This window comes from Loxodonta africana, chromosome 5 (assembly GCF_030014295.1).
Source record: "Loxodonta africana isolate mLoxAfr1 chromosome 5, mLoxAfr1.hap2, whole genome shotgun sequence".
In the NCBI taxonomy this organism is placed as follows: domain Eukaryota; kingdom Metazoa; phylum Chordata; class Mammalia; order Proboscidea; family Elephantidae; genus Loxodonta; species Loxodonta africana.
In genome coordinates this window covers 71,471,167-71,485,160 of record NC_087346.1, presented here as the reverse complement: position 1 = coordinate 71,485,160, position 13,994 = coordinate 71,471,167, and the positions used below count along the sequence as shown (strand labels likewise).

General features: G+C 48.7%; 1 protein-coding gene across 1 annotated transcript; it reads left to right on the top strand.

Moving 5' to 3' along the window:
- The first annotated feature begins 5,678 nt into the window (after nucleotides 1-5,678).
- LOC100655280 (odorant-binding protein 2b-like) lies at nucleotides 5,679-9,016 on the top strand. Its single transcript, XM_064286305.1, has 6 exons — nucleotides 5,679-5,768; nucleotides 6,780-6,913; nucleotides 7,172-7,242; nucleotides 7,875-7,985; nucleotides 8,684-8,785; nucleotides 8,991-9,016. The coding sequence occupies exons 1-6, from the start codon at nucleotides 5,679-5,681 to the stop codon at nucleotides 9,014-9,016; spliced, it is 534 nt and encodes a 177-aa protein (XP_064142375.1).
- Nucleotides 9,017-13,994: the final 4,978 nt, after the last annotated feature.

Sequence of the window (13,994 nt, the reverse complement as noted above, 5' to 3'; positions counted from 1 at the left end):
AATAGCCTTGTAAATTCCCTGTACAATCAAACATCTCTTTATCCAGTCATACAAGGTGTCACACCCGTAGTGAGTGGACCAGTGGGCTTCCTGTAGGACCAGGGTGACTAGAATCTCTCAAAGGAAAATCTTTCCCTCCAGGGTGTATAACCAGCCCTTTTTCTTTTCTGTGGTGCCCCATTGTTCTACCATGTGTTGCAATAACATGCCATTTTTAAGACAGTCCGTGCAGCTCTTTGGCTAGAACTGAACCAAAAAGGTTTGGTGAGTTTTTGAACATTTGGGGAAGCACAGTCCAACAAAATTGCTGTTTTTGCCTGGTGTTGGGGTCTTCCCACTCAAAGGCACAGGTCTCTTGGCTTTTATGATCAAAGGGGATACAGAAGAAAGCATCTTTTAAGTTTAGCACCATGAACCACTTAAAAACTGGCAGCAGCATTGATAGCAGGGTGTAAGGGTTGGGTACGACAGGGTTTCACTGTTACCTGACTTGTAACCCAGAAGTCTTGCACAAACCTGTAGTTTCTGTCTTTCTTTTTCACACGTAAGGTCGGAGTGTTGAAAGCTGAGATCGAAAGCTACCTACTTCTGGATTAGCTTTTCAGTGTTCTCTGGGCCTCTTTCCTGAGGGGTATCACTTTAGCCCAGGTAGAAAGATCCCAGGGAGCAGTTTCACTGTGATGGGAGCAGCATTCTTTGCCCTCCCTGGGGTCCCTGCTGCCCAAACCTCAGGGCTTACCTCAGTGCTGACTCCTTCATTTAAGAAGGGGAAATTGCCCCATGAGTGGTTGGCACAGGTATCAGCTGACCCAGCATGAGGTGAGCTCACCAGCTTGCTCCAGCAGCACATTCAGATGCATTTCTCCCTTCTGAAACAAGATCTCAGCCTGCAGTTTACATAAAAGTTTTCATCCTAACAGTGGGGTTGGGCAATCAGGCATAAGGAAGGCATAAGTAAGTGTTTTTCTGGGAAGGGAGCAGGCAAATGGTTGAAGAAAAGGCCTGGAAACTTCCCACAACAGTAGGGTTTTTTTCCCAAAAGGGGGCTTGTTTTTGAGTTAAGACTGGATGAATGGCCCCAGTGTCCTCTGGAAACTTAGTGGGTTTTCCCTCCACGTTCATTGTAACCAGAGGCTCAGGTGGAGGGCTTATCTCTAGTACACTTCAGCCTGATTCATTCTCAGAGTATGCCAGGGCTGGGAGCTGGACTGCCCCCAGAAGTTTGTTCAGGCCTAACGGTCACTTGTATTGAGGTCTCTTGGGGCACTCATTTTTCCAGTGTCCTATCTCCTTGCCATAGGCACACTGGTTTCTATCCAACTGGGGTTTATCAATGAGCTTCGGTCTTATCTGCTTGGGAGGCCCTCCTTTTCTTTGGACTCCCTGCCAGGCCTCTGATGCTTACGAAGTGGCCACAAGGAAACTAGCCTCCTGTTTTGCACACCTAGTTTCTCTCTGCTCTGAAAGTTTTTCTTTCTCCTTTTCCCTGACTGTATAGACCCTGAAAGAAGTCTCACCCAATTGACAGATTGACATGGCTATGTCCCCTTTGACTTTCTGAAGTTTCTTCCAGATGTCCAGGGCACTTTGCCCTATGAAAATGGCATTAATCAACCTAGCATTTTCAGGGGACTCTGGATCTAAATAAGTAAGTATAGTGCCTCAAAGCTGAAAAGATTCTTTCAGTAAAAGTGGAGGGGTCCTCATCTGACTTCTATCTAACTTCATATACATTGTTGAGGCTCTTTTGCTTTGGGACTCCATTCTCAAGCCCTGCTAGGAGGCAGTCACAATAGTAAATGAGAAAGTTTTGCTGCACATTAGGATCCCAGCTGGGGTCCCTAATGGAGACGGCGTCAGCTGATGCCCAGTTTGGGACCTGATCCGAATGACGCTTTTCAGTTTCTTCAAGAGCTTTCTCAAGTACCATGCCTGCATCTCCAGCTGGAGTCTGTCAGAGGGAGTAAAGCCCTGCCTCATGGCTCTGATTTGGTTGGGCCACCTGTTCTAAGGCTGAATATGATGGCCAAGAGGGAGCCCCACTTCATGATGGAGGCACTAGTGGGGGAACTGTGGGGAAGCTCCCAGAGGGACCCTGTATGGGTGGTAGTCCCTGGGGCTCAAAAGGAGCCAGGGGTAAGGGGTGAAGGTTGTGGCAGACCCAGGGGGTCCAGGAATTCCTCAAGGTGCTATTCTAAAACTTTTGGCTTTTTCCAACCTTTAGTCCCCTTGGTGATCTGAACACACACTTTACACTTTCCCTAAGTATCTTTTTCTCTATACATCATAAAAGCTTCTGCATAATACTTTTCACCTCACTTTCCCATTCAAGAATAAAACAAATCTAACTGCAAGATGGTGTCATATTGTATAGATCCAATTGACTAGCCACCTCTCATCGATTTCTAATTTATATTGTGGCCAGACTGTGTTGCACAAGAAAATAAGTTTCTTTTTTTTTTTTTTTTTTTTGCATAGACGTATACCTGAACTTCTGCCAATTTTTCAGAATACATCTTAAGGGTGAACAATCAGGAATACTTCTAGAATTACCTATGGCTGAAACAGAATATTAGGACAGAGAACAACTACCTTAGTAATCCTAGGTGGCTGTTACGGAGTTCTGGGGTAGTGGCCAGCCCCTACGAGGTCACCTTGATGCAACTTTTACGAGTTACAGGAAAACAGAACAGATCTAAGCACACTGTTACAGCAGGCTATAGTTAAGGCAATTTTAAAGTTGTTACTCACTGAGGAACAAATGCCCTCCTCCCCTGGAGGAGTCACCACTGGGTCTGAGGAGGTATCGGCCTCAAAGATCTTCTTACTTGGTGATACTGAGCAAAGGATCCAAGTCTTCTGGAGAAATCTCCTGGTGTGCGCTGGACTTCTGATAGGGTGCTCCATCTGATCCACCTCTGACACTAAACGATGACTCCTGGCTGGTGAATTTGAACTGCTGACATTTTGGTTAACAGCCCAACTCTTAACCACTTCACCACCAGGACTGTACTTTAATAGTTATAGGGCTATTCAAATTATTTATTTCATATTGGGTGACTTTTGGTAGCTTTTGTTTTTCAAGGATTTCGTCCCTTTCCTCAAACTTGTCAAACTTCTGTGTTGTTTTTTGGCAGTATTCCTTAATTATCCTTTTGATGTCTACAGGTCTATACTGAGAGATCAAATTTCATTTCTGATATTAATAATTTATATCTTCTCTCTTTTTACTTTGTCAGCCTTGTTAAGGTTTTCTCAATTTTATTGATATTTTCAAATAACCAACACTTTGCTTATTAATTTTCTGTTCACTTTTCTGTTTTCAATTTTGCTGATTTCTGTTCTTTATGTTTTCCTTCCTTCTTGCTTCGAGTTTATTTTGCTCTTTTTTCATAGGTTTTCAGGGCGTTAGGGTGTTAATTTGTGACCTATTGTCTTTTCTAATTTACGCATTTATTGCTATAAAATTCTGTCTCAGCACTGCTTTGGTTGTGTCTCCCAAGTTTTGAAATGATCTGTTTTCATTTTCATTCAGTTCATTGTTTTCTCAGTGAGCTGTACGTATTGTTCTTCCATCTTTTTCGAGAATTGAATTAAATGCACCAGTGTCTTAAGGTCCTTAGGTTAGTGACTCATATAATAACTGAAATATAAGCTCTCTGGGGTATAGTCAAGAATAAGGAACAAGAACAATTTTGCCCTGTGTACTTATCTGGCCCTAAAAGGGCAGTGGCCCTTTCTTCCCCAAGCCAGGGAGGGCAGAGCTCTCTGTTCAGGAGCACCTTCCAAGCAGAGGGTTAGTTACTGGATCAAGCTGGCACCTTCAGTATGATCTGCCAGGAATTATTCAAGACTGCAGATTATTATAATTCATAGAGGGCTTGGGAGTGTCCAGTCTTGGGCCAGAGAGGAACAAAGATGCATTGTGAAGCCTCCAGCATCAGCTTTCAGACTGCTTCAGCCATGCGTCTTGGGGCAGATGATTGAAGCTCAGAAACTACAGGAATCAGGGAGGGAGACCTTGCTCAGGAGGCAGATGGGGTTGGGGCCATCATGTGGCCTCTTGATGCCTCACTTTGCCCATTTGTCAAAAGGGAATTGGATGCAAGGCCTGCTTTGCAGGGGGGGCTATGGAATTTATTAAGGCGTGAGAAAGGAGAGAGCTCTTGACTCTTCTCTCTAGAGTCACAAGAAGTTAAGGGAGTTACATATGTGTTGGTGACAGGGCTGTGAATATTGGTCCCTAAATCCCATTGCAGGCAGGAAGTTGGGGAGGAAATCTATGATTATTGAGCCTCCTACATGCCAGGGAATCCTGCAGTCTTCAAAAGTTATCTCAACATATCCTCACAATTATTCTTCTCATGTAGTCTCAGTGTATCCTCACAATAGTCCTTCTCATATTATCTCAACATGTCCTCACAAAAATCCTTCACATGTTACCTCAACATATCCTCACAATAATCCAGGTGTAGACTTTATTAGCAAACCCTGGTGGTGTAGTGATTAAGTGCTACGGCTGCTAACCAAGAGGTCGGCAGTTCAAACCCATCAGGCACTCCTTGGAAACTCTATGGGGCAGTTCTACTCTGTCCTACAGGGTTGCTATGAGTCGGAATTGACTCAACTGCAGTGGGTTTGGTTTGGTTTCGGGTTAGACATTATTAATCCCCTTGTTGAAGAGGAATCCTATGAAGTTTAAAGGGATTAAATAACTTCATTTACTCCTTTAGTCCACAAATACTTAATGACCACCTAACATATGGCTGGAATTCTTCCTAAGAGTGGTAATAAACTTGTGAACCCCAGGAATCAACTCACCCTTATGGGAAGCTTAGATTCTGACAGAGGGAGAAGGTCAATGAACACATGTAGAAAGACATGAACAAGATAAGCAAGATAATCATACAGATTGAAGTGGGGCGAAGGAGATGATATCGTTTGCAGCTGATGACTATGGAAGCCACTCTGAGGGGGAGATACTCAAACTGAGCCTGAGATATAAAATAGTGTCCAGGCTCCACAGGAAAATCTAATGTGGAGTCTCCCCGGCACAGGTAGAGCAGGTGCAAGGGGTCATCCGGGGCAGGTAAGAGTCTGAACTCTTTGGAGCCCTAACACTAATCTTAACAGGTTAAGTAAACAGGTGTTGGGTTCAGGATTCAGCTGGTTGCAACTCCCACCCTCTCTTCAGTTCTGAAGCCCAGTTCTTGGTAAGTAGAAATGTGAGACCTCTGGTTCAAGAACTTGCAGATATCCCAGGCCAAGGGCTCCAGTGGAGGCGCTGGGTTGGAAAAGAATGAGACGGAGTGGTTCACTCTCCCTCTGTGGCTCTGAGTGCAAGTGCCCACCCTCTCATGCTGATGACACACTTCCTCCAGACAGGCTTATTGGTGAGTACGCACCCTTGGGTGGTGCAAACACTGCCAGCATTCTGCATCTTTTGTTCTTGGGGTGGTATTTAGTTGCTATTCATCAGATTCCAACAATAACCATATTCCACCTTCCGCAATGGAAAATTGGACAGGACCATGGGGGAAGGGGTGTGGTCTACCTTCTGTGCCAAGTGCTCAAAACTCAGGAGCGGAGAGGAATATAAAGGGCAGTGATGTGGGGAGCTGCACAACCTCATCAAAGCACCTGGTGAGCTGCGACACTGTGAGCACAGATCCCGGAAGATGCAGACCCTGTTCTTGACCATCATGTTCAGCCTGATCACCACTCTGCAGGCCCAGGACCCCCTGTCCTTTGCCCAGGAGGAACAGAACGTGAGGCGCAGATGGGGTGGGGGACATGTGCATGGGAAAATCTGCTGCCCAAGTTCAGGGGTCTTGCTGTAGAAGAGCCTTTTTTTTTTTTTTTTAACTTTCCATTCCCCTCTCTCCCCAGCCACTGGTAACCACTGATCAGCTTTCTGCCTCAGTGCATTTGCCTATTCTAGATATTTTCTGTAAGTGGGACCCTCCAATATGTGTCCTTTTGTATTTGGCTTCTTTCCCTCAGCATCATGTTTCAAGTTTTATCCATGCTGTAGCATATATCAGGACTTCATTTCTCTTTGTGGCTGAGTATTATTTCATTGTATGGACGGACCACATTTTGTTTATTCATTTACCCATAGATAGACATTTGGGTTGTTTCCACCTTTTGGCTGTTGAGAATAGTACTGCTATGAACGTTGGTGCACAAGTTTCTATTTGAGTCCCTGCTCTCAAGTCTTTTGTGTTCATAACAAGGAGTGGAATTGATGAGCCATAGTGGTAACTCTGTTTAACTTTTTGAGAAACCACCATAGTGTAGGAACTGTCATTTTAAGGTCAATGTGAGATCTAGTCTAGGGCCCTGGGCTCCCGGCAGGAGGTGGTGGAGAGAGCAGGATGATTCAGCTCTTTGGCCTTCAGACCTTCTCCTCCTTGTGCTGTGGACAGGGGTTGCAGGCTTGGCTCAGCGACCATGTTGAACTGACCCCCTTGCATCCCTCCCTAAGGTATTTCAGGGTCCTCTGGCATGAAGATTCATGGAACCTGGGCCTCATCCTGGGACAGAATAGATTTATAGGGCACAGACTCCTTCAGCCTCTGTCTAGGGCTAGGACCGTGAGCCTGGTTTGTGCTCTCTGAGCCCTGGGTGTGCCCATGCAAGCCCAGCCAGCCTTCAGGGACCGCAGCTGGCACTGGGGGTCTGGTTATGGCAGCTGGGCCATGTGCAGCAAGGGTGCTTGTTGGGTGGTATGATGGCACCTGCTCACGTCCTTCCCCTCCCGCCTTCCCCATCACCAGATCACAGGGACCTGGTACGTGAAGGCCATGGTGGCAAGTAAGAACCTGCCTTTGGAAAAGAGGCCCAAGAAGGTGTCTCCTCTGACATTTACTGCCCTCAAGGGTGGGAGCCTGGAGATCTCATTCACTTTCCTGTGAGTCTTCCTGCCCCTCTGCTTTCCTGGGCTCACCACCCTTCCTCTCTCCCTCCCTAAGCAGCCTCACCTGCTGCTCCTCTACCTATGGAATATTTGCATTTTTCCATGTTGGTAAAATAAAAAGCCACCTAACTTTGGGGGAAAGAGTCCCAGGAGGTGCCCTAAAGCTCAGGAAGGGGTGGCAGTGAAATTCGTGGGACACCTGGGGCAGGTGAGCTGAGCATAGGCTCAGGTGTGCTACTTTCTTATTTCTAGAAAGAAGGATCAGTGCCATGAGAACAGAATCGTGATGGAGAGTGTGGGGGAGCCTGGTAAATACAGTGCCGGTGAGTCCCATCCCCTCCCCACACACACACATACACACACACACACACACACACACACAAACAAACGGAGCCCCATCCACAGGCTGGGACAGGCTTCCTGTGCTGTCCAAACCACAGGAAATGCTAAACTCTACCTCCCCAGGGTCTTGCTGCCCCAGCATGCAATGACCCAACATCAGACACCAGGTACAGCAGGTTCCTCAGCAGCAGGGAATGGCTGAGCTCACCTTCCCCTTCTGGTGGCTCTGGCAATTCACCTGGCAGAGACACAGGGTAAAGATCAGGGAGGGACAGAAGCATAGCTGGGGGAGGGGAGGGAGTGTCCGGCTGTCCTGAGCTGAGATGGCCAAGTTCCAACCCCTGAGTTCTCTGTCCTGATCCCCTTCCCTTGTTTCTACAAGTAGGTAGGGACTCTTCCCCTAGCCGGCAGTTCTCTCCCGCTGCTTGGGGTCCATGGTTTTGGAAACATCAAGACCCTGCGCTCAGGCCACACTGGTGGACCTGGGGGCTGGGCAATTTGTACAGCTAGGGAGGCCTAGAACATGGAACCGTCTGGGCTATTTATTCTGTAAGTGCTCAAAAGTTTTCTCTAGGAATGAGACACTAAAGACCCATTTCCTCTTCTTGCATAGAAGGGGACAAGAAGCACATCTACCTCCAGGAGCTGCCAGTGAAGGACCACTACATCATTTTAGGTGAATGTCAGCATGACGGGAGAACCTTACGCGTGGGAAAGCTGTTGGGTGAGTGGCTGCAGATCCCTAGAGCCCCTGTGCCCCTGGGGCCTCCATTTCCACCCCAGGAGCCAACGGCCCAGCTTCAGCCACGTGGGGGTTCTGGGCTATGTGGCCCCACACTGGCCTCTGCTTGAGGTGCAGTGGGGCCCAGGGCTCCTCGACTGAGCTCCCTGCTGAGGGACATGCATAGGGGGACCAGTGAGTGGGGCAGGACTGTCAGAGGACAGGCTTATAAAGGGGACTCCCACCCTTGCAGCAGCAAAGTGTGTTGCTGGGAGAGGGGAGAGGGAGGCTCTGGGCCTGGGGCTGGGTCAGCTGGGGGCATGGGTGACCTCTGCTGCTAGACCCTTCTGGAGGAGGGACCCTCAGGGCAGGTTAGTGGGGGCGATGGTAGGACAACTCCTCCGGGAATGGGAATGAGGTCCTCCCAGGTCTGAACTGGTATCCGGAGAGTCAGCTTTGGGGACAGCTCCATCGTTCTGGGTCTTTGCCAGTAGCCCCATTCTCGGGGCCTGCTGGGCTGGCTGTGATCTGCTGTCTTGTCCCTGATCTAGTCCCGTACTCTGGGCTCCCTTTCAGGCTGAGCTCTCCCCTGAGGAGTCTAATACCCCCCAACCCCACCTCCGGGTGCTGGGAGGTGGCATCCCTGTTGAAGGCTTTGCAGCGACCCTCAAATCGGTATCTCCATCTCGTCTCACCTGTAGGCAGAAGCCTGGATGTGAACGCAGAAGCCCTGGAAGAATTTAGGAAATTCACTCAGCAAAAAGGGTTCCAGCAAGAAAACATCACCACCCCAGCCCAGATGGGTAAAGGGGGGCTCTGCCAATTGTGTCCCTTTGTCCCCGGGGAGGTAGTGCTATGGATCTGTTTGCTGTATCAGTTCCCACCTGTTACAGGGACATGGGTCCCAGGTGGATCTTGTCATGGGCATCTCTGACCTGGGGGCAGGGTTAAGGTCTGGCCCTGACTTGTTCAGGCATCTTCTTAAGTGCACTTTCTTTGTCCCCACAGAGAACTGCACTCCTGAAACTGAATAGGGTGAGTAGGCACTTCTGGAGGATGTTGGGAATAAACAGAGTCTTGGGACCCACAGGGTTGAGAAGCCCTGTGCTCTGGTGTCCTGCCCAACCCACAGGTGGGAGAGGCACCCCCCCACACACACACCTCTCCTGGATGCTTTCTGCTATCCTGCCTGCTCAGGCCCCTGGTCATTACCCTTGGAAGTCTGTCCTCTAGTGTAAGTCCCAGGATACACAGGATCCTTTCTTTTACCTAGTTAAATCAGCCACAACCCTGTGTCCTTGCCAGCAATATAAGTCTCTTTCTCAGAGCTCCTGCTCCTCCAGGCCTATGACCATACTGTGTCCCTTGCTGTTGGAGTTGGCAGCATCTCCACTCGGTATAACCCCTCTCACACCCCTCCCCCAACACACACACAAGGAAAACATTTATGAAAGGTATTTAGTGACCTGCTGTCTTAGTGTCCTGGGTTGTCCTAAAAAAACACCTTAAAGTGGGCAGCCTTAAAGAACAGTCATCTATTGTCTCACAGTTCTAGAGGCAGCAAGTCCAAATCGGGGTATCAGGCACTAATCTCTGCTCATGATGCAGTGGGGCCCAGGGCTTCCCAGCTGAGGTCCCTGTGTGGAGATGTGGGTCTGGGGACTGGCAGGTGAGACTGAGGGAGGCAGGCTCTGAGAGAGGAACTGCCCATGCCTCTCCCCTAGCTTCTGGTTTCTGCTGGCCATCCTTGGCCTTCCTTGAGTCGTAGATGCATCTTCATATGGCATCTTCCCCCTGTGTGTAACTCTGTCTCTGTGTCTCTTCTCCTCTTCATAAGACACCAGTCAGAAGGGATTAAGATTAGGACCCACCTCATGAATTAACTGTCACATCTGCAAAGGAAGCCTTTTTTCCCCAAAGGAGGTATAGGTGTTAGGACTTCAGCATATCTTATTGGGGGACACAATTCAGTCCATGACAGCTCCCCAGTCATTGGAGGGGTAGAATTAGAACAATGCAGATCAACTCTCCCTCTAGATACCCATATGCTCCCGGAGTCAGCCAGAGAGGGGACCTCTCTGAGTCTGGCATCTGTCCTGTTTGCTCTGTACCCCGAGTGGCCCCGCTGATGTCTCCCCTTCTTTCCTGACCCACACAGCAGCTCCAGCGGGCACCTCCAGAGATCCCTGCCTTGCTGACAGCCTCAGAACTGGAACCTATGCCTGGACTATCCCCCCTCCTGCCACAGCCCTGTAACCCTCCCCATCTGGCTACTTTCTCTTGACTCCAAATAAAGAGCTTCAGCAGTCCCTCTTGGCCTGGCCTGTCTGTAAAGGGGCCTCTTTGCTGGCTCCCTTGGTGATCTGCTGGGGGCAAACCAGGGAGAAGAAGGTGGGGGGACTCTGGGAAGACATTGGGCCTAGCAGGGAGCCAGATTCCAAGAGGCTGTCCTGATGGAAGAACTGAATCCTGAGTATTCCTGAGCCTGAATTGTAACTATTACTTCCCTAATAAACCCCATAATCATGAGTGTGGTCTTTGAGTTCTGTGTAGACATTGCAACGAATTATTGAACCCAGCAGAGGAGTAAAGTGCTGTGCGGGGGGGGGGGGGGATGGTTGGCATCAAAATTGGTAAAGATGGAGAAAGGAGGCATGTCTGACTTCCACCTCACAGGAATCAGCCTTGGGCTGTTGATCTTGATTCTCCTTTCCCCTTGTCAAGTCAGAGGAGGTCAGACACCACCCTCACACCATTTTTATACCCAGAAAACATTGGTAGGATGGAGAAGTAAAATTAGAAGGGAAGGAAACCAATAAATGATTTGTTTGTTGAGCCAGTTACAGCTGTGAGCACCTGGGACACAATCCCCTTAAGACATCTGGGGGTACATGGGCCTCAGAGTTATTCCTTCTGAGGGTGAGATAGCTGGGGTCTTTAGAGACCAGCTCTGCTCATTGGATGAGGGCTGCTTGCAGGAGGTCTCTGACCAGCCAGCTGGTCATTCTCCACTGTCCAGACCACTTCTTCCACCATACCAAGACACTGATCAAGTGTACTGCTCAAAACACTGCCCTCTGGAAAATTCCCCGTTCACTCTCTTTCAGGACAACCCTGAGTGGTGAAGTAGTGCAACACTTCTAGTTTCTGGGTGTGCCAACATCCATGAATGGACCACTGGCTTTCCCTCAGCTATCACCTGGTTATAGGCAAGTCACTGTGAGGCTATAGGTGTGAACTGAGGAAGAGTCACTGGTGCAAAAGAGGAGGATAATGTGAGATCCAGGCGACCTATTGGGTTAACTTACTTGTGCCCTCTGGACCTGCTAGACCTGATGCTGGGGGTACCATTTCCATCAGACAGTGCATTACCACTGTATTACCTGCCTTACGGCAACACCCAGGTTGATTTGGGCAGTTCCAACTGCACAGACATATAGTGTCCTTAGATCAGGTGCTCGATATTTACTGAAGCACAGAAGGAAGACAGATGATGTTTTTAGAAAACATTGTTATAAATATTATTTTAAAAATCATTCTACAGCCCTGCACAAGTCTGGGAACAGTGTGCCAGGGAGAAGGCAAAGCTGTGCAGAGTCTCAGAGGCAGGCCTAAGTTTCTGCAGAGGGAAGTTTAGACAGCAGCTAGTGTGGATGAAGAGAGCTTGAGAGGAAAGGAGGATGAAGGGCGGAAGGAGGGCAGGCCAGATCTCAGGGCCTGGTGAACAGGATGAGTTATCTACTCCTCTGAGACAACATCACACTAAAACTTACTGGTTCACAACAAATGTTGATGATTGCATAGTCTCTATGGAGTCAGATTCCAGGCATGGCTTAGCTGGGTGCCTCTGCCTCAAAATGTCTCAGGAGGCTGGGGCTGAGGTCTCAATTTAGGCTCAGCTGGGGAGGATCTACTTCCTGCTCATTCCTGTCTTACAGGCAGGACTCAGTCTCTTGTAAGCTGTTGAACCGAGCCTCAGTACCCCTCTATCTGTTGGTCAGGGCCCTCCCTTGGTTCTTTGTCATGAGGGCCTCCATAGAGTAGGTCATACATCAAAGCTGCTTCCCAGCTGGAGAGATATGTGTAAGAAAGAGAGAGAGGCAGAGACAAACACAGAGAAAGATGGGGAAGAGAGAGCAGGAGAGAGAGCCAGACGACATTGCCCTATCCTAGTGTTTAGAAGGGAGTCCCTAAATGCAGTCCATACTGAGGGGATATAGACCAGAAGGCAGGATGGTTGGGAGCCATTGTTCCAGCTGCCTACCTCCTAGTGGAAGATAAGGCACTTCGTTCTGATTCAAAATATGATGGAAGTTATTGGAGGGTTTTATGCCAGGGGATGTCGATACTTGATTTTCATTCAATTTCAACCCCCTCATGGTGCAGACTAAGAAACCAGGCCAAGAGAAGAAGTGGCTTTGCTGAGATCATACCACCAGAACCCAGCCCTGTTTTGAGGTGTACTCCATGCTGCTTCCCATCCTTTCTTGAAATTCTTCCATCTCCCAGTTTGAAAATTAGCTACATGTGAGAACAGACCACAGATTTTATAGGGAGCACTGGTGGCACAGTTTTAAGTGCTCATCTGCTAACCGAAAGGTTGGCACAGTTCAAACTCACCAGCCGCTCTTTAGGAGAAAGCTGTGGCATTCTGTTTCCCTGAAGATTACAGCCTTGGAAGCCCTACGGGGCAGTTCTACTCTCTCCTATAGGGTCTCTATTAGTCATAATAAGCTAGAGGGCAATGGGTTTGGTTTGTTTTTATCTCACAAACACCTGATGCTGTTCCTAGGCAGTAAATTCTAGAATGATTCCCATTGTGCAGACTGGGGAGACTGGGAGGCCCTGAGAGGCAGAACGACTTTTCCAGTGTCACAAACTAGTTAAGACAGATGATTTATGTCTCAGACCAGCTCTTTCTCCTCATAGCTGTGGCCCTGTGTGCGCATGCAGTCCTTCCCAAGGTTCTGTAGGGAAGGCTGTGTTGCTGTAACTGTGTACAGGTATCGAGATGGCATGGGGAAAAGTTAGCATTCAGCAGCCCCGAGGGAACGTTGCGGAGGTCTTATTCAAGGTTTGGACACAGGTCAGGGCACCCAGGATATGACATCACTTCCTTGAAAACAAAACCCAAAGGAACATGGAATCCTGGTAACCAGGCCCCCGTGTTCTAGAGACAGTGCCCAACCCAGCACGCTTGAGTGGAGATACTCCAACTGGAACAGGTTTTCTTGTTGTCTTCCCTTCTCCCAAAGACATGGCCTTAGGAAATCCAAGAATTCAGCCCTCTTCTATAGGTTCAGCCATTCTTTCAGCCTCCAACCCCAAAGGCTCAGGCCATTTTCCAGAAAGAACATGAAGGTAACACAGGGTGGCCCTGGGCTGCTAATCCAGGCCAGGCCACCTCTTTGATCCTACCTGGGCAGCCCCACACTCCCTCCCTCAGGTCATACCAGCCCCCAGGCCATGCTAACCATTAACCTCAATGTGTCCTCAGTAAGGGGAGGGGGGGGCAGGGAGGAAATGAGGGCAGAAACGATGAGGCAGAAAGTTGTTGTATTGAGGCAGTTTCCATTTGGTGAGAGAGATGGGTGTTAGCAGGGAAAGAGAGGGGGTTATGTGCTCTGGGAAGATTTGGGAGAGGAGAGGTGATGATGAAGATGATGGAAATGGTACTGCTGCTGCTTCATGACCATCACTTATGGAGGACTCACCCAGACTGCATCCCCACTACCCTCATCATCACTGGGACCATGGGCCTGGGTCTGATCCAGCATGGGATGATGTTGGGCCTACCAGTCAGGTTGGGTACCTTGGAGACTTGTGGCTGGGTTGACACAGGTGGAGACCTGCTTCAAGTCCCTGCCTGTGATGGTTAAGGTTGTGTGTCAACATGGCTGGGCTATGATTCTCAGTAGTTTGGCAGTCTTATGATGTTGTAATCACTTCCATGATGAGATTTGATATAATGTGATCCCTCCAAGATGGAATCTGCTTGGAGTAGCCAATCAG